This window comes from Lycium barbarum, chromosome 2 (genome assembly GCF_019175385.1).
Source record: "Lycium barbarum isolate Lr01 chromosome 2, ASM1917538v2, whole genome shotgun sequence".
NCBI classification, from domain to species: domain Eukaryota; kingdom Viridiplantae; phylum Streptophyta; class Magnoliopsida; order Solanales; family Solanaceae; genus Lycium; species Lycium barbarum.
Window position 1 is genome coordinate 136,297,101 of NC_083338.1, and position 23,383 is coordinate 136,320,483.

At 34.2% G+C, this 23,383-nt stretch overlaps 2 protein-coding genes and 1 long non-coding RNA gene across 3 annotated transcripts; 2 read left to right on the forward strand and 1 right to left on the reverse strand.

Annotated features, from left to right (window-relative positions):
• Positions 1-457: 457 nt before the first annotated feature.
• LOC132628974 (uncharacterized) lies at positions 458-1,196 on the forward strand. The gene is made up of 3 exons (XM_060344725.1): positions 458-573; positions 707-843; positions 1,013-1,196. The coding sequence occupies exons 1-3, from the start codon at positions 472-474 to the stop codon at positions 1,194-1,196; spliced, it is 423 nt and encodes a 140-aa protein (XP_060200708.1). The 5' UTR covers positions 458-471.
• Positions 1,197-11,800: 10,604 nt separating this feature from the next.
• LOC132622659 (uncharacterized) lies at positions 11,801-13,674 on the forward strand. Its single transcript, XR_009575962.1, has 3 exons — positions 11,801-12,027; positions 12,546-12,596; positions 12,902-13,674. It is a non-coding gene; the product is annotated as an uncharacterized LOC132622659 (long non-coding RNA).
• A 3,435-nt stretch (positions 13,675-17,109) lies between these two features.
• LOC132628975 (agamous-like MADS-box protein AGL104) lies at positions 17,110-22,853 on the reverse strand. Its single transcript, XM_060344726.1, has 7 exons — positions 22,669-22,853; positions 21,154-21,207; positions 19,380-19,434; positions 19,166-19,191; positions 18,332-18,431; positions 18,074-18,192; positions 17,110-17,372 (listed from the first exon to the last, which is right to left on the reverse strand). The coding sequence occupies exons 1-7, from the start codon at positions 22,851-22,853 to the stop codon at positions 17,243-17,245; spliced, it is 669 nt and encodes a 222-aa protein (XP_060200709.1). The 3' UTR covers positions 17,110-17,242.
• Positions 22,854-23,383: the final 530 nt, after the last annotated feature.

The window sequence follows — 23,383 nt, forward strand, 5'->3', positions numbered from 1 at the left end:
TAACACCTCAAATGTTTCATATAAGGTATAAATTTATAAATCTAAATTACTTTCTTTGATCTATCTGTTGTGACATAGATCGGTTAAAATTTGGGATATCACTGTAGCATGAAAATTTAGTGCTCAATACTTTTTAAAGCTAGTCACTTTCAACACCAACTTTTCAAAGTTGACCTAAAGAAATTAGGAAATTTGGGTGATTCTCTTTATTTTGTTTCATACATTTTTATTTGCTTCCCTATATAGTAAATTGAAATCGTTTATCCATATCAATCGTGTTAGTAGCCGTAGATCAATCTTACTTCTAGACCCTAGATTCTTCAGTTGATTGGACTAAGACATATTTATTATATGTGGTACTATGTGCTACAAAATTTGTAGTGGAAGATAAATAAATTGTATGACGTTAATAATTTTTTATAATTTTTCTGTGACCCCCAATTTATTATACAGGTAAATTTTGTAACGACAATGTCGTCATCAAGTGCTATTTTGTCTGCTAATCCTCCTGTGCGACAAAAATATGTAAAACTCTTTGGTTCCATATTGGCAGTCAATGGTCAAACTTCTATGGTAATTTCTTCATCCTTTAATTTTACCATTAGTGAAGATGAATTATCATTATTTTAAACACTAAAGTGAGTAATGAATATTTTTTTCTGAATTATAAATGTAATTACAAGCTAATATATATTCTTTTTATTAGGTCGTAAAGGACCGGAACACTAGAAAAGATTTTGTTGGAGAACGAAATAACAACAAGCTCATCCAAAACCCACGAGTGAATTTGCTCCCACAAAATTACATGAAGACTTTGTCACAAGGGACCCTGCTTGTACCAAGGTGGTTGACCTATTTCATTTGTAATATCTAACAATCACTACTGCAAAGACACGTTGTCTAGTGATATAAATTAGCCCAAAAAAAAAGAAAGGACTATGTCACTAATCTATCGCGAAATTATCTGTACCTAACAATTAGCGGCGAATATTAACGATAAAAATTCCTACAGTAGGTCTGAACCCAACAATGCTACTATGCATCAGTCTGCTGCACACGGTCAGGATGCTCCACAACCTGGGCAGATGAACGTTTACGGGAAGCTCACTATAGAACCTGATGGTTTTCGGTACGATTTATCTATTTTTACATCTTATAATTACGTTTATGTGTTAATTCATGAATTTAACCTCTGAATATTTTTATTTTTGCATTGCAGTTTCTATCCCCCAGAGACTACGAAGATAATCACAAAGGCTATTGGTGATCATTATGATGCCGCCTACTCGACTTGGTCTGAGATTCCAAAGCCGCTCAAGCAACGAATTTTTAACAACTTTAAAGTATATGTGATTTTTTTTATTTTAATTCAAACACTATAGTTGTCATGATTCATTCCTAACATTAGACATTTAATTTTCTTTGCAGACTAAGTGTGCTTGGCTTCCCCACCATGACAGGCAAATCTTTATTAACTTTCAGAAGAAAGCAAGTCGTAGACTATCTGATTTGTTTTCAGATGCTCGCAAGAGAGGTACAAAGCCCAGGTTCTGTAAACCAAATATATGGGAAGACCTATGCAAACAATGGAGTAACAATGAACTGTTTAAGAAGAGGAGCGAATTGAGAAAGAAAGCAATGAAACTTTAATCATTTTCAAATTGTAAACTTTTCGCATAATATATTTTATTTCAGTAGCAAATTAAGTTTAGAAACTCATGAATTGTAAGTCTTAATGCCCCTACATACAGAGATGAAGAGTGCTTTCTAAAGAATAACCGTCCGTATAAAAAAATTTTAAGAAAATCTTTCATTATTACACCAACTCTCTCACCCTTGTTATATAAATATGTTAATCAAGCCCTCCTAATTTTATTGTTTCTCGCTAATATTCTATTATAATTGTTATAATTATGTAATAGTCTTGCTGTTCTTGCAAGACCATGCATCTAGTTCATTTATCTCAATATGATAACATAAAACATTCAAGCAGACATGTAGAACAAATAAAAAACGTTAACTGGATCGATCGGTATGTTGATAAAGCATTGTTTGAAAATAGTTGCAAACAACAGAAACTTTTAATAAAGCATGTATTATTTTCACTAAATTTTAATAAGATGCTTTAAACTTGAATGAAATGATCAATTTGTCAAGATTGTTAATATTAATTTGGATTTCTTTCACCCCTCGGCCCACCTTTAGCATACAAGGATGAACACTTGATATTGGAACGAGCACAATAGTACAATTGACTGAGGGATATTTGCTTTCTTAAATTTTATCCCCACTTTCTGCTATCCTTAATATAATTTTTCCAATCTATAGAAAAAGATTTAATATATTTAATGTATTCAAATACATATATACTATGGCATCTAGGTTAAACTTTAAACGTTAACAAGGAATTGTAAATGAGGAAGAAGTGGGAACTTCGTCCCTTGTTAGAAAACTACAAAATGTAACATCACTATCAGATCAGTAAAGAAAAACATTAGCGTAACTTATCTTAGTGTAAGTCTTTTCTTTTATTGTAATCTTATTTATTTTAAGAAAAAGATATCCCTTTTTGTGTGCTAACTCAGCCTACGCATTTTTCTCAAAGCATAAGGCACTCCAAAAAGGGATACTTTCTGCTCAAACAATTTACACACCTCAGAAAAAATAGAAAAATAAAATCAAAAGCAATATCTCAAGACCCTTTCAGGGAACAAAAAGAAAGAAACTAAATAATTAAAGCAATTATATATGCTATATCTACCTCATGACTATCTGCTGAAAACAATATCAAAGAAGGATTTTCCAAAATCAGTATAGTTGTCGATCCAAATAATGTCAAGGAACTGTTAGTTTTAGGGTTTAGGATTAACTCTGCATGGCTGATATTGTTGTGCCACCGCCCACCTGTAGAGGGTTTCATTGCTAGATTATATTATAGTTTATCTACATTATTTAAATGAATTATGTTGGAAGGACTAGTATGTAATTCCTATATTTTAGCTCATTTTGGAGATGACTTTCATATTTGGACCGCCTATTAAACGGTATGAGCAGGTTTGAACTAAATTATTAAAGAAGGGCGTTGCTTAATTTCAAATACTTTAATATGAATATATTTGGCCCTTTTCCGTTCCTTTAGTTATACTTTAATTTTGGACTGTTAAATTTGTCCCCTTAAATCAATGTTGTAAATATCTTTCCAATAAAGAAGAGTTGCTTGATAAACTAATTAATCATATGATATTCAAATTTGATGGTAAATTTTAGTTCCAGATAAGAATTGGTCTAATTTAAAACTTTTGAGAGAAATTTTGGGTAAGCAATTTTGGCAAATTCTTAAAATTTTCACCAATTCATAGCATAAATCATCCAAATTTTGTTTTAGTAAGCCTCTAAATAAGAATCTGTCTTCAAATTTCTCAACAAATTTTAGGTAACTAATTTTGTAAACTCATAATTTCTTTACATATTCATAACGTGAACCAGTCAATTTTTCGGTAAGTCGTTTAAATTGTTTTCTTGAAATATTATATTGAGATGTCTTCTATAACTTCTTTACTTGGATTCAAAAGATAGACTCAAAATTGGAAGTCCACAAATGAGCAATCCTATGAGAATTCAATGGAAAGGAGCAAATGCATAATTATCCTATTTATAGTCTTGACATTACAACAAAGGCCCTAAAGTGACTGTTTGCGAAAATAGCCCCCATATGGGTCTTCAATGCTCCAATTGTCCAATGCTTGCAATTATGACCTCCATTTGCAATCTTAGCCTTGAATTGGATTCTTAGCCAAGATTTGCACGCTTTAGCCATAATTGCGCTTCTATCCGCTTTGCGCTCCTAGCCACTTTGAGTAGTACCCTCCTCATCCACTTGCCAAGTTATCTTCCAAGCACCATATGCTCTCTTATGTGGGTCTACAAGAGGCTCCAATGTCCTTTTTAGCATCCTTGAGCCATTTGTGCCATTTATGCCCTTTAAGATCATATCCAACGATCATAGCCACATAGAATATAAGGGGACTAAACTAAGCCATAAAGAAAAGAGAGCTGAAACCTTTTTTTGGAAAAGCATAGAGTGGACGTCTTTGATTGCATAGATACCAAGGTATTTTGAGGAAACTAGCACAAGGCTGGAACATTTGTAACTATCCTATGGCCCCTAATGGCAAAGTTTGGCTCTTTTGGAAAGCTCATATACAATTGCCCATCCTTATGATCAAGGAGCAATTTATTCACCGTCATGTGGAGGACCTGGCCACCTCTTTTACTACTTATTTTACTATAGTATATGCTAATAATGATGCTCAGTATAAATTCAATTTATAGGATGAATTGAGCCGGTGCACCCTATCCAGGGAGTTTTGCTTCTTTTTAGAGACTTTACCACTATCTTGTCTCTTGAGGACTGAATTGGCTCTCCAGTGACACCAGGTGAAACACAAGATTTTAGAGACAATATTGATACTCTCCAACTCACACCTTTGAGATCAAAAGGATGGCACGTCACTTTTTGTAATAAATAACAATAAAATGATATAATCTACTCCAAGATTAACTGGGCCTTTGGATGCAAGATTATGGGCATATGGAAGCATACTTCCTCAACCCGGGGTCTCAGATCATTCCCCAATCTTTATCTAATACAGACCTCACATTCATCCTAACTCTTTCAAGCGATTCAAGACTGTTATGAATCATCCAGAATTCAGAGGAATTCTAAGTGCTTAACTGCTGATTTGCTGACTAAACTTCTTAACAAGCTTTTTGAGAAAGATAGATATATAGGCTTTAACAGGAATATGTATGGTACAAGAATCAGTCATCTAGCTTATGCTGATGACATTATACTTTTTACCTCTTGGGATAAGTATTCCATCAAAGCTTTGCTAAGAAAGTTGAGGAAATATGAAGAGGTATCAGGGCAAAAGATTAACAATGGTAAGAGCATGTTTCTTCCTGCATCTCATGTCTCAAGAGGCACTGTGAGAAGAATTTCCAGAATAACTAGTTTCAACCCAGGTAATTTTCCTTTTACTTACCTTGGTTTTCCTATTTATACTGGCAGAAAGAAGATCCAATACTTTGCTGATATAACTACTAAAATCCTTAAGAGAATTGGTGGTTGGCAAGGTAATTTTTTGTCATATGGAGACAAAGCTATCATTATTCAGCAAGTTCTTCAATCACAAACTTTACATTTGTTGGCTGTTATATCTCCTCCTAAAACTGTTTTGAAACAAATTGAAAAATATTTTGCAAACTTCTTTTGGGGTCAACATGAAGGGAAAAACAAGTACCGTTGGAGTGCTTGGCATAACCTTTGTTATCCAAAAGATGAAGAAGGCTTAGGTTTCAAAGTTCTAAAAGATATTCAAAGCTCCTTTATCATTAAAAGATGGTGGAGATTTAGAACCCAAAAAAGTTTGTGGTCAAATTTTCTAAGGTCAAAATACTGTGTTATAACTAATGTTGTTGCTAGAGTTTGGAGTTCAGGTCAATCACAAAGCTGGAAAGAGTTGCTTGACTGCAGGGAAGTTGCTGAGCCACATATGTATTGGAATATAAATTCTGACTCATCTATGTTTTGGTGGGACAACTGGACTGGTCTAGGACCCCTATCCAAGCTCCTTGAAGCTGGACCTAAACCAGGAAATACTCTTGTTAAAGAGTTCATCATCAATAAGGGATGGGACATTAGTAAGCTTGAGGTAACTGTGCCTCCAGATTTACAAAGTCTCATTTTGAAAATCCACATTGCTGATCACAATTTGCTAGATTCTTGTATTTGGACCCTCACAAATGATGGTCTACTGCTACTGTTAGAGAAATCACCAGGGACAAGAAAAACAAAAATGACGTTTTTAAGAATCTCTGGCACAAAGTTATTCCTTTCAAAGTTGCTTTCCTTAACTGGAGAATTATAAAGAGAAAGTTGCCTTTAGATGATATGATGGCAAGGTTAGGACAGCAGATGGCATCCAGGTGCAACTGTTGTAATAATCCTCAAAATGAGACTGTTGATTATGTGCTCGTGAAGGGTGAAGCGGCTGAGAAAATTTGGACATTCTTTTCAAATCCTATGGCTATAAAGATACAGAGAGGTTCTATGAATCAATTAATGTGGAGCTGGTGGGCAACAGAAAGGTCTAATGCTCTACACAAGACTATATGTAGCATACTTCCTATGTATATTAACTGGGAACTATGGAACCGGAGGGGTGCCAGTAGGTATGGACAAAAATCTTACTCTATCAATAATATTATATACCATGTGAACTTTCAAGTCAAAATCTTGTTATATAAACACTTTACCCCAGTTAACCTTCACTTGGCTTGGAAAGATATATGTGTTCTTGCATATAACTACTCAGTACCAGTTAGCTGCTTTCCAGTTTATTGGAGTAAACCACAAGGACTACAAGTCAAAATCAACATTGATGGAAGCTCTACAAAGGAAAAGAAGAAGGCTGGAGTAGGAGGGATAATCAGAGACCATAAAGGAAGAATGATTCTGGCTTGCACAGAGTCCATTGGATATTGCAGCAACAATGAAGCAGAAATAAAGGCTGCTCAAATTGGACTCTATTATTGCTCTACTTTGGGACTGGAAAATGTCATATTAGAGATGGATTCAAAGCTTATAGTGGACATGATCACAGAGAAAAGCAAACCTTCATGGAAATTCCAGCACAAGATAGAAGGCATTCAAGGTAGTTTAAACATGTTAGAAGGAGTAGCCCATCATTGCTATAGAGACGCTAACTCAGTAGCAGATATTCTCTCCAAAGAAGGGTCTGTTAAAGGTCTAAATGGTGTCTTCCAAGACCCTCGACACTTACCTAGGACTGTTATTGGTGCCTATAGACTGGACAAGAGTGGTATGGCTAATTTCAGGATTAGGAAAAAGAAAGTAGGCATTGGCCAAAGTTTATAGAACAAACGGTGAATCTCACAAATGATGAAGATTCATTATTTGTTCTAAATATTCTTTTGAGATCTTATAGGTTTGGGAGGATACCCCTCTAAATATACAAGAATGGTCCGTCATTCTATGCAGGATGGTTACTTGTAACTATACCCTTTTGCTCTCCCGGTAATAATAAAATGAAAATTTCAGTTTTAAAAAAAAAAAAAATACAAACTTCTTAAAAATAATGATAGGAATTTTCTCTTTTTTTTTTAAGTATAATAATGGGTGCAGGTTAACCTACCACGTGGTGGAATGCCAAGACTTTCCTCTGGATTATCTTCTCGTGCTGGAGTATGTGTTTCATCTCTAATTTATTTTCAATTATTTTTAATTTATCTTGCCAGTGTATATTTCATCAATTTTTATTTTGCAAGAGATTTGTACGTAAAAAAAGTTATATACGTGTGTACTAGCAATATGTCTTATTTTTTTTTATGGATGAATGTAGAAAGAGGTTGTTTAGGGAGATACAAGCCAAGATACCCCGAAAAAAAAAAGATTTTCCATGGGTTCGCAGGTAATATCATTTTTAAAATTGATAAATAAAAAGAGAAAAGAGTCAAAAACGCACCCCAACTATCACTTTTTTTTTTTAGTTTCATACCTAAACTATCAGAAGGTTGAGAAAACTACCTAAACTATCACTATCTAATTTGCAAAACACACCTCAAATTATTTGGTATGTGATCTACCCTCTCCATTTTATATAAAAATGTTGCCAAGTACTGTTGTCCTCGTGGACAAATAATGTCACAATGTCACCTACATGGAAATTAAAAAAAAAAAAAACTATTTGTTTCAAAAAACAAAATGAAAAATAATATTTTTTGTAAAAAAATATCAAGAATTATAGAAAATTAAAAAAAATAGTTTAATAAATGGAAAAGTTATTTTTTTAACTGATTATTTAGTTTTCACATTTTTTTTAAAACCAACTTTCCCATTTTTAAAATCTTTTTTTTCTGATTTTCTTAATTTTTTGATATTTTTTCTTTTTTACAAAAATTCTTATTTTTTTCATATTTTTTTTAAAAATCCATTTTTTTTTTCAAAAGAATGCTGATTTTTTAAAAAAAAAAAAAGTAATGCAGTTTTTTTAAAAAAAATATACAGTTTTTTTTATAAAAAATATTATTTTTTAATTTCTATGTAAGTGCCACCATAGCATTACTTATGCCATGTGGATAATTTTTTTGAGAAAATTTCAGCTTCACTTGCCTTTTGGAGAGTGAGTTCAGACATTTAGTTCAGGTGTGTTTTGCAAACTAGATAGTGATAGTTTAGATAGTTTTCTCAACCTTATGATAGTTTAGATGTGAAACTAAAAAAAAATGATAGTTAGGATATGTTTTTGACTCTTATCTCAAATAAAAAGTGTTTATTTTGCTAAAATCTAAATATTTTTCAAAAACATAAAGTAACCTCAAAAGTAGTTGTTGCATAAATTAAGATACTGTTTTTGAAGAACCCTAATTAAAAGATAATCCATACACATACATTATGACCAATATTTGTCACAGTGGAATTATCCAACCTAGCACACATGTCTCATAAAATCAGAAATTTTCGTTGGTTGGCCCTTTTTGAGACATCTGTTTAGTAAATGTTTTTTTCTTCCAATTTATTTTTTTAAATCCGCCTATATTAATGAAATCAGCATTTGTTATGATTTTTGTGTTCTTTATATTTTCTTCTTTCTGTTGATTTAATGCAGATTGTTGAGTGGAGTAATAACCAAACAAATAGCATATCTATAATAACCACGATTTATGGTCTATTATAGACCTCCATGTTGACGATCGATTATAGACCACATAAATAAAGGGGACTGTTTTGGAATGAGAAGCCTGGTGAATAGGCCCAAGTGTAAAGCTCGTAAAAATAATTTTAAAAAAGATGTCAAACCCCAAACTCAAAAAGAAAAAAAAAATCCCAAACAGCGTAAATCTAAGAGAGAGTGAATAGGTCTATCATAGACCAGAAGTTTACAACAGCCAAAGGGTATAGTATATGGTATATTACATAGTTGGTCTGTACTCTACTGGTAGTGATATATAAACCAGGACCACTATTTTCCTAAAAGGCTATAATTAAATAAAATAGAATAAATAAAAAGACTTGATGCTATTCACACAATGTAGTAACACTTTAATACATCATATGAGAGTCCCCATTCATTATACACATGATCCAAAGAGCTTTAGAACAAGTAATGGTCCTTAATCATCAAATATTTGCCTAAAAAGGCTATAATTAAATAAAATAAATAAAAATACTTGATGCTATTTTAACACCATATTACCACTTGATTATTATTATTAGAGTCCCCATCCATTATACACATGATCTAAAGAGGGGGAGCTTTTAGAACAACTAATGGTAATCATAACACTACTATCCAATAAGTCTGAAAATAATAAGCTAATGTTCCCAATGCACAACCTTGTTCCAAGGACAATCATTAGTTGTTCTAAAAGCTCTTTGGATCATGTGTATAATGGTTGGGGACTCTAATAATAATAATAATCAAGTGTTAATATAGTGTTAAAATAGCATCAAGTATTTTTATTTATTTAATTTAATTTAATTTAATTATAGCCTTTTTAGGCAAATATGTGATGATTAAGGACCATTACTTGTTCTAAAGCTCTTTGGATCATGTGTATAATGGATGGGGACTCTCATATGATGTATTAATGTGTTACTACATTGTGTAAATAGCATCAAGTCTTTTTATTTATATTTTATTTAATTATAGTCTTTTAGGAAAATAGTGGTCCTGGTTTATATATCACTACCAGTAGAGTATAAACCAACTATGTAATATACAATATACTATACCCTTTGGCTATTGTAAACTTCTGGTCTATGATAGACCTATTCACTCTCCCTTTGATTTACGTAGTTTGAGATTTTTTTATTTTTCTTTTTGAGTTTGGGGTTTGGGGTTTGACATTTTTTTTATTTTTTATTTTTAATTATTTTTACGTGCTTTACACTTGTGCCCATTCACCAGACTTCTCATTCCAAAACAATCCCCTCTATTTATGTGGTCTATAATCGATCATCAACATAGAGGTCTATAATAGATCATAAATCGTGGTTATTATAGATATGCTATTTGTTTGGTTATTACTCCACTCAACAAACAGCATCAAATCAATAGAAAGCAGAAAATATAAAGAACACAAAAATCATAACAAATGTTAATTTCATTAATATAGGCGGATTTACTAAAAAAAAAAAAAACACCCAACAAAAATAAACTAAAAAACTACAAAACTGGGGGGGATGGTGGGGGTTTGATCAGAGCATCAGGGTCAACACCCTCGAGCTCTAGAAGCACACACAGCATGCGTATGTTTCTGCAGATGGCAGCTTAGAAACCGCTCATGATCCTCGCCGACGCCCTTAAAGAGCCTCTGAAAATCGTTCCTGAGGAGTAGCACCTCAGGATGTGGTGCTCGGTACTGGGAGTGACGGTTTGCATCTCTATTTCTTATCCTTCTCGACATTTTTGATCAACTTTTGGGAGTGGTTTTGATGAAGAGTGATGAGATGAACTTTACAAATAGGCTCAGGCGATTTATAGACTCATCGCCTCGGTTTAGTGAACCGTCGGCCAATTGATGAGCGAAGCGTGTAAATAGGCATGGAGGTGGCGTTTAAATATGGGTTTGATTAGACATAACCACAGACTTTTCAAATTTTTATTCGTGATGTTTGGCGCTTCGGCAGTCGCTGGCCTTTTAAAGTGATTATAGATCATATATGTTGCATCCCGTACTTTCATACGTTGAATTTTTTTTTTTCGTAAGTTAATCGACATAGGTTCAAGGACAAGATTATTTTTGAGGTTATAAGAATTTATGCTATGTTAAAAAGTGATAAGTAAGTGTCGCGAAAGTTAGAGGTTAAGCGAATCAGAGAGTATAAGTTTTATCAATATTATACTCATACTTTCGGGCTATGGTTCGAACTGCTGTCACCGGACCATTTTTGTCATACACAAGTGTGCAAATAAAGAGATCGGTGAATAAAAGGATGAGGTCCTAAAATGATTTAAGATTTAAAATTGTGGTAAGGGTGATTGGAAATAATATTTTATGTGTGCCAAAAGAGGCTACAGAGTAGTAACATATTTCATGATTATGATAATGAGTATATAAAGTGTGTTAAAAGTGGTCCATGTTTAAATGAATTGAGATCAAGAAATTAACTATGGAGTTAATTAAAGCTTAATGGATAAGTATTTTTGGTGGATTGCAGGCCTAAATTAGGCCAATAGGTGGCATGAGTTGGTGCTACAGGAATTATTGAGTCAACAGCAAATTAATGTGCATAAGGGACACATGGCAAGTCATAAAGTGTCAACATTGGACCTTATAATTCATTTTTCACGTTTTGGAAGGTCAATTAGGAGAGATTACTTTAGTTGCTTTTATGTGGATTAGATGAGAAGAAGAAAATGAAACTGAAAACTTCATTGGCAGCAACGTGATTCCCTATATATGGAGTTAGATTTCATGGTTTCCCTATATGTGGAGTTGATTTCGAGCCCGTTTGGATTGACTTATTAGTTGGCTTATAAGCTGTTTTCAGCTTTTTTGAGTGTTTGACTGGTCAGCTTAAAGTCATTTTATGCTTAAAATAAGCTCAAAAAAATAATTGGACCCATTTGACTTAGTTTATCTAAAGCAGCTTATAAGCTGAAAACAACTTATAAGCCAAAAAAAATAAGTTGGACTACCCCAACTTATTTTTTTCAGCTTATAAGCTGCAAACAGCTTTAAGCTGTAAGCCAATCCAAACGGGCTCTTCATGGAACCAGCAACGTTTCAGCTATATATGGAGAAAATATGTATTTTCCTTCTTCTCAACTTAAATTAGTAAAAGTCCTCGTAAGGAAAATATGGACAGCAAGGTTATTCAATTTTGTTACGAGTTGCGCTCACCATTTCGATCTCGTTATTCCATTTTGTCGTGTTGTTGAATCCGGGCTTTCTTCTAAGTGAAGTAAGGTGGAAGAAGAGTATTTCTTTGCATATAAGGTAAGAAATCCTCTCTCCTAGATTTATTTGATTTATCCAAGTCGTATCTACATTGCTAGATGAAAGAAATACAAAAGTTTTATCGGAAATCGGATAAATTGGTGTTGTAGTTCGATGGACTATTTTGGGAAGTTGTTCTTATGAAATTATGTGACTGGAAATTAATTGACAAACCTAGAGGTGTTTTTGTTGTTAATATTGTTTAGAAATTTTGGAATGAAGATGGGGTTTAAAACTATTATTTAATTGACAAGCCGAGCTTGCCGCTCGTCGCATTATTGTTTGAATTATTGAAATTATTTTTATATTGTTGAGGGGCTGGATCGATGGGATTAATTGTTGATGTTTTTAATATGGTTGTTGGTATTGTTGTTGATGATTTGGCCGAGTTGAATTCTCAGGGTTTGTTGAATTTATAAAGGAAATGTTGTCCAAATTTCTATAAATGACGTGCTAGCTTAGGGTTGGATTCCTAAGTACCTATAGCTAATGTTTGGCATCTACTGACGTTGTTGTAGATCTTGGGAAGCCCGAGACTTAAGTATGGATTAGCTTAGGAAGCGGACAAGGTATGTTAAGGCTATTCCCTATTCTTCTTTTGGCATGATCCTTACAATACGAACGAACGGCAAACATGTAAACCCCAAAAGTGACTCCCACTCTTAGACACATTAGGGGAATTATGACTTGACCCAAATGCTACCTTGTTATATATTTTTCATGTCTATGTTCCCGACAGCTTTACTTATTGAACATTACTGCTTGATAACGACACCTGAAATCCTTATGTCCTTACATCTATTCAAAAGGTTCCATAATGATTCTATGAGTCTCATATGCATACATTTATATATATGTATTCATTATGTTACAGACACCGAGCCGCGTTATAGTCGGTCGGGTACGGCACGTAGATTTGCAACCACTGATCGGTCAGCTATTCACACTGAGTCCTGATACAGGCCTGGTACGTTATACATACCGAGTCTCGCTAAGACGAGTACGTAATATAGATAGGATGGCGATAAAGGCCTAGGCCAATGGATACTTATGCATTGATAAATGGTTTTACATGAAAGCATGCATGATTCTTTCCTTCAGGGCTATTTACATTTCTAGTCATTGCCTTCGGGGCTACTTACATTGTTATTCTCTGCCTTCGGGGCTATTCATATTACAGGTTGTTTCTCGTACTCTCATTACCACTTATATCTCATTCTTTATGATTACCGCTGCCTTACATACTCGGTACATTGTTCGTACTGATGTCCCTTTGCCTAGGGGCGCTGTGTATCATGCCACATAGCCCCATATTGTAAAACAACCCCATATTGCTTTGCAGGAAAGTTATGCAGGAGCTTGACTATAGGATGTCCCAGGCTATCAGCTGGATTGGTAAACTCCATTCTGTTCGAAGTGATGCCGCGTCGGAATATTTCCTTATGAGTTCAGTCATATGCATTATGGGTATGTTGGGGCCCTGTCCCAACTTAGGTTTTGATATCATATCTTACGTTAGAGACTTTTGCAGACAGAGTCATGTATATAGTATATTAGTCGCGTAAGCGGCTATGTAAGCCGATGTGTCATTATGCATTACTGTACAGATTTCATATGATTACAGATTTTACTTGATTTGAGAAAGACGAAGAGAAAGTTTTTGAAAATCTTTCATTATGCATTTCATTTCATGATTTAAGAGTCCAGTGAGACTATGAGTATAACGAGAACCAGCGGGTTCGCTCGATTCTAAGTAAGGGTCGGGTGCCCATCATGCCCTATCAGGATTGGGGTGTGACATTATACATGGTCTATTATAGACTAGCTTCTAAGTTAATTGTGTAGTATACCTAGTAGATATATAGAACACAGTTGCGGTTTATTGTATACCATTATACAGTTGATTAATATTGAACTGAAATACTTATTTGAAGAACTAAAAACTGCAAAGTACAAGAAAAATACAATGACATACATTGAAAAATACATCAAGTTCAACCCTCTCTATTTCAGCAAGTTCTCTTGTGGCCGCTTCCCTTGCAAAGTGAGCACTTGTTTCTCCTCCCATTTACACATCCTTTGGGCTTAAAAGATTCCGCGATGCCAGGGATACGCTTTATCTCTTCCTTCCAATTTTGGGCTCATAAGGAAGTGGAGCAATGCACATCTTTGCATACTCCTCGGGCACAACCCATTCAGACTCGGGAGGGACTACATTGATAGTTTCAGCAAATGCGAGGATGTAAGATTGAACTTTATACATCGATGAAGAATACTTGTAGATGCTTGAACCATATCCATTTTCATACTTCAATCTCAAGGCTGCCATCGCGTAAGCGCACGGTAATTTCACCAACTCATACTCTCTACAAGAACATGTTTTGTTCAGTAGATTGACTTTGGCAGTTCTGCCACTGCCAATAATGGTGAACTCGTCGGCATCCCCATTTATATTACTGACAAATAAGGAATCGCCCTCAGTCATCTTTTCCCTTAACGTTATTTCAACCGAAGGCACAAATATATTATTCGAATTGCCGATACCTGCGCGCCTCTGCCTGAGTATTTCAGCAAACCTCTTAGAAATAGAAGTGAATATGGCAGACACAGGGTACTCTCTTTCATCCCTCAATATTGAGTTAAGTCACTCGGCAATGTTTGTGGTGAGAACATCGTACCTTTTGGCTGGAAAATGTGCCCTGCTCCGCTTTTCAAATCCAATCTCAAACTCAAGATATTGAGCTGCTTCAGGGTTTTTATCCTTGAATTGCTGAAAATGTTCATCGAACTCTTCGTAACCATATGCCTTTGTTGTATTAAAGTATGCATGAAGAGAATCTCCACACTGGAAATTCTTTCGGAGGTTTTCAGAAAGATGCTTCATGAAAAGTCCATGGTGAGCATGCTCATATGTCCTGGAAATACCATTGGCTATGCGCTTATGTCTATCAGAGATGATCCACAAGTCTGGTTCATCGGCGATTATAAACTTGAGCTGCTGGAAGAAGTAGGTCCAAGAATCATCACGCTCCTTGTCCATAACACAAAATGCAATAAGATAGACATGGTTCTCAGTATCCTGTGCGATGACAGACAACAAGACACCCTCGTACTTGCCGTATAAATGTGTGCCATCAACGGCAATAACCTTTCTCATGTGATTATATCCTCGAATGCAAGCTGCGTAAGACACGAAGTAATATAAAAACCTGTTGTCATCCGAAAGCCTGATGCAAATTCTAAAACCCTGATTTAGACTGTCAACCATGTAAGAGTAAGCTGGTAAGCAACCATACCCATGCTCCGGTGTCCCCCTAACCCAGTTCTTAGCAATTATACCAGCCTTCTAACACTTCCAGTAGCTCGGTTTACAATAAAACTCCCTAAAAACCGTCCTCTGGATTTCCTTTGTCGATGGCCCTTTGTTTTCAAAATAGTAATTCATCAAGACTGATGCAATGGCATGGGACGAGGCATGCTTATGAAGGCTCCTAACATATTCAAAACCACAAGTGTGCTCCCCAACGTACTTATGCAAACCTTGAGCTCTCGTACTTACTACACCGCAACATCCAACCACAATTAGGAGATGTGCATTGGACCTTATAGTATTTGATATTACTCTTGATTGTTACAAAACCGAACGGCCTCTTTATTGCAGCTTTCTTCAACAAAAATTTTAAATGTTCCTTGCTATCGAATGTTTGCCCGATGTAAAAATCAGTTTCGTCATTGAAGACATGGTTGGTTTGTGATCCACTAGGTTGCTCATCACACTCTTCGACATCAATATCATGATCATCTGTATCCATTGAATGATCACCCATGCTCTTATTTTGCATTGAATTTGCATCGACTGGCTGCTGTGGGGGTGCTGCTGCTGATGTTGTCGCTGCTTGAGAGCTCTCAACAACATTTATTCTCAAAATAGGTCTACAACTATCAGCAGCAACATCAAGCATATACAATACCACATGCCTATCATTCGTTATGAAAGAAGGGTGAGCTTTTCCCCTAGCGGACAGACCATTAATCATATAACTAATGCGCAAGTTGTTGGGCTCACAATCTAACTCCCCGCTTTCCTTTACGCTCTCAACCAAATTGTTATACGTACCATTGCGACGCACGGCGATTGGCACTGTCACCTTGCTCGCAGAATTTCAATTCCAACATTTTGGGGTCTCCACCCATTCACTCATGTAATCACTACCTACTATAACATATTCTCCAATCGACACCATACTAAAGATTTAATAGACTATTGGTACGGTCTATAATTGGTCGATGACTAGACGAAGAACAGTACCAAATCCATACAAAAAAAAAACAGAAGGAATACAACTCTTTTAATGGAGAATTGACTCCACGAGAGGATTTAGAACCCAAAACGAACTCCACTACCAGTAGACGCAGACGAAATTTGCACCTGATAATTGAGCTTTGACAACAATGGTGAAAATAATTCGAGCTTCTTTTCAATGATTTCTAAGAGGTTTAAGTTACAATGACTGAAGTAGGGAAGAAATCCATCGTTTGGGACTGATTTTCAAATGAAAAGCCGGAAATTTGGCCGGAAACGGGATCGGAAAAGTTCAAAAAAGGAAAAGCTTCGAATTTCGAGTTTTTGGGGGGAACAAAAAAAAATTCTGCTGCTCCAATTGGGGTAATTAAATGTTGGTGGTTGGGGGACTGTTTTGTATTTTTTTTAAAACTATGGATCTAGGGTTGACAACTTGGGAGACTTCATTTGATGGTGTCATAAAAAGTGGCCTTTTAGCTAATTCTTTGAGACTTATAGCCTTTTACTAAATAAGTGTTGAGAGTGGCCTTTTAGCAAACTCCTTCCGGTCTCTTTCATGGCTGGGATAGAGCAACTCTATATATTGTTATGTCTGTAACTCAACACGTAGCTAAGAATAATAGTTTGAGTTCACTTTTCGACATCAATCTATGTACGGGTAACAAGTAATTAATAAGCTCTTGACACGTCAAAATCAAGAGACTTAATACTGAGTGTAATTCAAGTAAATCTGCATCAACAACCATATCCAATATATGGATAAATTTATTTCTCACTACTAAGTGCTTTTATTTCTGACTACTAAGTACTACTATAGTGTACTTGTACACATGCATGAGCACATATTTATTCAAACTCACATCTAAAGCTGTTTAGAATTTAAATCAGTGCAACAAGATTTAGGAGACAGGGTCACTTGAATGGTGATATATAGGGCCATGACGAAATGCTATTATCATTTCCTTGGCTTTTTCTATCATTCAAACTGGAGCTGCTTTCTTTTATATGTGGCGGAATTATAGCTGTGGAAAGAACGTTATTCCTGCAAGAAAAAAAATTGTCATAATTTTGCAGAAAGGAACCAAAAAAATAAAACAGATAAAGTCTCAACTCTAAAAGTCAACTTAGGTTAGCACTGTCAAATCTATAAACAAAATTTAAATTCGGGTTACCCATAACTTTCCTGATCAAAATTAATTTATGCTTAATTTTTCATTTGAAGTCCATTTAGTTGAGGGGTGACAAAGTTATCCCATAAATTATGACTCACCCAACCCGTTTAGTTTTGACCGGGTTAATAAATTTGCTATTTTACTAACCCATCTCATTTGATCCGTCCAATTGAACCCATTTAAAATTGGACCGATATGCTGCCCAAATTAACCCATAAGATATTAGTCTATTTATTATTAAGGAGACAATTTTTTATTCAATATGTTATAATATGGCCATAATAAAGGGAACAAAATTATTAGGTACTTACACAAATTACAAGAAAACAAACAAAGAATTAAAGATTTAGTAAGAGTTGGATGGGTTAGGTTATGACCCTTCATATAAGCATGTCTTAACAAAGCCAATTTTGACTTGTCCAATTTCAACGCAACCCTCTCATTTGAGACCCCTAATTTAGTGTATCAAATTCTTAGATTTAGTCGAGTTTTTGAGTTCTCTTAAAATTTGAAATTACGAAACCATCTGCAATATTACTAAACTTAAGAATTATTGGACATAAAACTGTACCGATCGGAAGTAGTGTCGTAGATGAGAGATGAATCGAAACATTGTGCTTGATTAAGAGCATCATCGTCATAAGCTAACAAATCCGCTTCAGTACTCTCCTCTTTGGAACTTAGGCTCATCTTCATGAAAGAATATACAAAGATTAAATATTATGGTACATCATATTTAAATATTGCTTAAGTAAATAATAGGACATGCAGCATCCTATAAATTCTGTAGATAATTTTTTGAGTAATATGGCCTTTAATTAATTATAACCTTTCTCTGAATGACAGAATATAAGAGGCTCTCAAGTTGTTTCTCACATGCTTCGAGCTCTTCCATTGATGTCATCTTCCTTGGATCGGGCTCATACATACTGCATTATATTAACGTATTTCAAATCAATCCCAGAAAAAGAAAACCACAGACAAAACAGTAACAACTCCTCCCTCAGTCTCAATTTATACGAGGGTTGACCTACTTAGGGAGTCAAAGGGCTTTTCTTTTACCACGATTGCTCCAACTCTTTTCATATATTGTGAATTATTAATTATGAAGACTTATAGTATTTTTTATGTAATTTTTAAATGCGTAAATTTATTATAAAATACTCGAAAAATATATGTTTGAAATTGAGTCAAAGAAAAAGATGTTTGACTCCCCAAATAGGTCAACCCTCATATGAATTGGAAGGAGGGCTCTCCTTTATATTTTTCTCCGAAATATATATTATACTAACACCTTAGTAGTATTAATTTGTGAGGAAACGAAATATCAAGTTTCTTGACAAGATAGTTGATAGAAAGACTTTTAACATGAATGATAGAAGTATGGTAGGATTTTAAGGCATCTATATTTAAGGAACATAAAGATGGTACATAATGAATGATAGAAGTATGGTAAGATTTTAAGGCATCTCTATTAAAAGAACAGAAAGATAGTATATAATGAATGATAGAAGTATGGTGTAAGATTTTGGCAAATATTCTCCCAAGATATAACAAAGCCTTATTTTCATGAAAGAAGACAGCCATTTCGAAACGGTACGAGACTAACATTGGCATTAAATTTACGAACTGCAACACCAACAAAGTATGTAAGTAGAAGAACCTTAATTTTTCCTCAGCTACTTGGATTTGTTACAGTAAAGCATGAATTTCCTGCCTGAGTTCCTGAGAAAAGATCAATAATTAACAAAGAATACCCTCATGTTTTAGAAGCTATTAGTTCTCGTTCTAATTGGTTAAGACTTCAAATAGTTTTAAGATACTGTATATAATTTGGTATATTGAAGACTAAGGAGAATGCATTTATGAGTTCATACCTGATGGATATGACTGCTCGTAGAGGCAGCAACTGGATTGGTTCCATGCATCATCCTTAACATACAAAATTTTTGCGAACCATCAAACAGTATTACAGTGAAAGTGTTAGGAATGTGTGTGTATTTATGTGTATATTAAGAGCTTGGGATGAAAGGATATGGCGGTGAAGAATGACAATTCTAACCCGAGAAGATTCTGGCTCCTCATCACCTGCTGCTTAAAGACAAAGTTCTGATATATTAGCTTACCCATCAACAAAGGAAACGAAAGGAAATTTATAATAACAAAAACATATTAAAGAAAATGAAAGGTTAGAATATCTAACATGCGGAATCTAAAACTACTCAAATTACTCGGTCTTGCCATTTATTATGCTTTGCATTTGTATACGTTCCCTATCTTGTTATAACTTAGTTTAATTAATAATATAAGTATTCACTTTAATTACACAATTGCTATAAGATATAGCCTACCCGTGCTTAAAAAAGAACTGGGTAGTCCTTCATTAATTGAAAAGAAGTTTTTTTTGGAGGAAAAAAAAAAGGAAAAGGGTTTATCTGAATGTTCTTTATGATAATTCAAAATATTATATATGTAGAACTTTTCTTTCAATAATTATCTGTGGGACTTATAAAACTAATGTTCTTGAAATATTTATATATCGAATGAGATAGACTTGACCCTCTCTCTTTTCTTTTCTAAGACTTGATCATCGTTACTAAATTAAAGCTAACTTTGCATTATTTATTTTTAGCCATAGACATGATAGTATAAATTTGTTAAGGTTGCTGTTTTATTTTTATAAACGTAACATCTTCAAAACATGTCAAATTGGAGCTTGTCAACTGAGATTGAAATGTGATATCTACAACTAGGAAACAAAAAAACATACTCCTATTCACAATAAAAAGAAACACGACAAAACATTCTCATCTTACCTCTCTATCCAGGAGAGCGCTGCAAGAGACGATGGAAAAAAGGGGATAAGAAAAAGTAGGAGTTAGTTAATACATGCAGATTATAAGAAACACGTGAAAAAGGTTCAATGTAGAATAAGATGGCTGGTATCTCGATAAATTTATAAGGTAAGCTCCCTGTAACTTTCTTGGACAATAGAAAAGAAATAGTTCCAGATCTTATCCAAGACCAACTGCTAGCATATACAGATTCAGAATTTATCTTGTAAATTCGAGTTCGGAGTCAGACTCATTTAATTTACTAGGAACGAAATCAACTATTTTTACTTGATTAACACAACCTGAGTCAAAATTATTAAGTTCAGATGAACTCATACTTCAGAGATCTCCACCCTTACCAACTAGAGTGAAGTACCATGTGGAAGACATGCAAAAGTTTATTAATATATCATAGCTTTTGGTGAATTTATTCGGAAAGATTAAAAACAAAGAGATACTCATTAGTCTACTCGATCGAAGAGTTGTAAGAAATCTACCTAATGCTTTTTGGCTGAGGACGTCTTAAATTGCCAATATTAATCACATGTGAACCATATACCTAGCTATTATTATAATATGGGGGCATAATTGCGACCTCTATGTTTGTAGACATGCACAACGTTAAACATGTTTTATGTTGACATCTAGGAAGAGCTTGATTGTCATGCATGTAATCATATATCTAGACATGCAAGACAGAAATATTAGTACTAATATTTAACAAAAACAATCTGTATAATATAATAAGGAAAAGAATATTAGCAAATTTGAGAATGTTGGCTAAGTAAATATAACAGTCAAGATTTTGGGTGCATACCTCCCTCTATAGCGTTCAGAGAGATTTAAAAATCGAGTAAACACATCTTCGATTCTGTTTAATTAGGCAGCAACACCCATATAAGTGAATCGTAACTAAATAAAATAGAGAGAAATTAAAGATATTTTATTATTCACCTTCTTTAATTCTAACGGAAATTTGTCTTTACAATTTTTTTGCGAAGTCAAAACTAAAAAGATATCGACCACCTACTTTAGCAAGTGTTTAATTTATATACTCCCTAAATGTAGACATATTTTTACATTGTTAGGCCACCAAAAGATATCGATATGTAGGTTCCTTTTTTTTAAAAAATTGAGATTTATAATCTTAAAAATAAAAGTGCAGCCATGTAATAATAAATAAAGGTAGTCTGCAGCGGCGGATTTAGGTTAGGCTGAGGGGTGCCACGGGACACTGCTTCGCCGGAAAATTTTAATAAATATGTATAGATAATTGGAAGGCAGAAGCAATATAACGAGGATAACTAGAATAAGTGACGCTCTTTGACATAAACAATGAAACAGCGCAGTGGTTGGCCGCCTCATTTTCTGGTTAGATAGATGTCGTGAGTTCGAGACTAACCAGCCTCATTTGTCCTTTTTCAAAATTTTCTCATCCTCGTGTGTACAAATACAGAAGGATCTTCTTGTCCAGGTTCGTTGAATGCTTTAAGGAAGGATGCTACTTCCGTAGTTAGTTGTGTGCTATATTTTTTTTTCTTCTATCTTTTTTCTCATCAACAAAATTGATTAAGACGATTTGTGGAATCAAATGAATTAAGAATTTTTAGTAATCATTTGGCTCCTCATATAGAAAAATGACGCGTTCAGTATTATTTCTAGTGAGTTTATTTTAAATACATTTCAAAAAATGAAAATTCATCGGGGAGAGTTATATATAGTTGTGCTTTATTTATAATATGTTCTTTTTTTAATATGATGTTATAGAGTTTTATTTATTTGTTTTCATTTTAAAATGTGACACAGCTTATGAAAAATTCTGCATACACCACTAGTAATCTAATGGTGATGGTGTAAAAAAACTACTCTAACGACGTATATAACTTTAAACTCTTCAAAAATAAATAGTAAAAGCGGACTTATATACTGAAATAAAAGGGAGGGAAAAAAAGAACAAAGGACTGAGTAATCAGATCTGAGGCTTCTAATTATCAAACTCACTCTACACTTTAAAGAGTGATATACATAGAAGAAAATGCTCATTTTAAGTGGTTAAAATGGAAGAAATATTGATATTGCTAATAATTCAATTGTAGGCGCCGGCATATGTTGAGGGACGTCATACATATAGGGGTCCAAGAAATGGACAATTCCTTTTTTTATCTTTCACTTGGCCAATTTATTTGTTTTGTTAATTTAATCTAGCTTGTTCTTGAAGAAATTTAGGCAGAAACCATAGCATATAGGGTATATATTATATGACGAGCTAGCAATACGAAAAATATATTAGTGTTAAGAAAAAATATGAGCTAATTAAAAAGCTACGTAGCACCTTCGTTTAGGAGAGAAGGAAGTGAGTCGGCCAGTAGGGGAGAACATGAGGAGAGCAATATCAGTGTCACACAGCACACTTAGCTCATAAGCTTTCTTAATTAGGCCTTTCCTACGCTTTGAATATGTCACCGCCCTCTTTGTCTTGTTCTCTATTCTCTTTATCTCTGTTTTTGCTCTTCCCATCATTCCACTATTTATTCTTCCTTTCCATACATAGAAAAAAATACACAACACCAAAATCATGACCAGGCAGCTCAACGATATTCATATACACACAAACACACTAAAATCATCAGGCAACTAAATGGACACACACACACATTGACACGAAATTAATAATATATAGGTGATTTTGAATTTTGATAGTACACTTGAAGGGATCGATCTATTACTAACCATTGATGAGAATACTATAAGTCGAAAATGGATAAGGAATTGTAAAAGGAAACAAAAAGAACTTATAAAGGATAGTGAGGAGTTTATTTACTTTTTTATTATTTTTCCTCCCAAGGTTCATTTATATGAGAAAATATCTAGCATTTTCTATTGGGTCATTTCCACGATTGCCTTCAAAGGCACTGGTCTTTAATTTTTGCCCCTCAAATTGATGGTCTTTAATTTTTACTTTTCGCTAAAAATTTCTTGGTTTCGGGTTCGAATCTCCGCTCAGTCAAAAATGTAAAGAAAAATCGCAAGGCAGAATTTTGCATGCA

Excerpts from the sequence above, each read along its gene's own strand:
- LOC132628974 (XM_060344725.1), top strand. The coding sequence starts at position 472 with ATGTCGTCATCAAGTGCTATTTTGTCTGCTAATCCTCCTGTGCGACAA. Across the intron at positions 574-706 it reads TCAATGGTCAAACTTCTATG|GTCGTAAAGGACCGGAACAC; the intron begins GTAATTTCTTCA and ends TCTTTTTATTAG. Across the intron at positions 844-1,012 it reads GGGACCCTGCTTGTACCAAG|TAGGTCTGAACCCAACAATG; the intron begins GTGGTTGACCTA and ends AAATTCCTACAG.
- LOC132628975 (XM_060344726.1), bottom strand. The coding sequence starts at position 22,853 with ATGGGAAGAGCAAAAACAGAGATAAAGAGAATAGAGAACAAGACAAAG. Across the intron at positions 19,435-21,153 it reads TCTGAACGCTATAGAGGGAG|GATGATGCATGGAACCAATC; the intron begins GTATGCACCCAA and ends TTGTATGTTAAG. Across the intron at positions 18,432-19,165 it reads GTAGCTGAGGAAAAATTAAG|TATGTATGAGCCCGATCCAA; the intron begins GTTCTTCTACTT and ends AATATAATGCAG.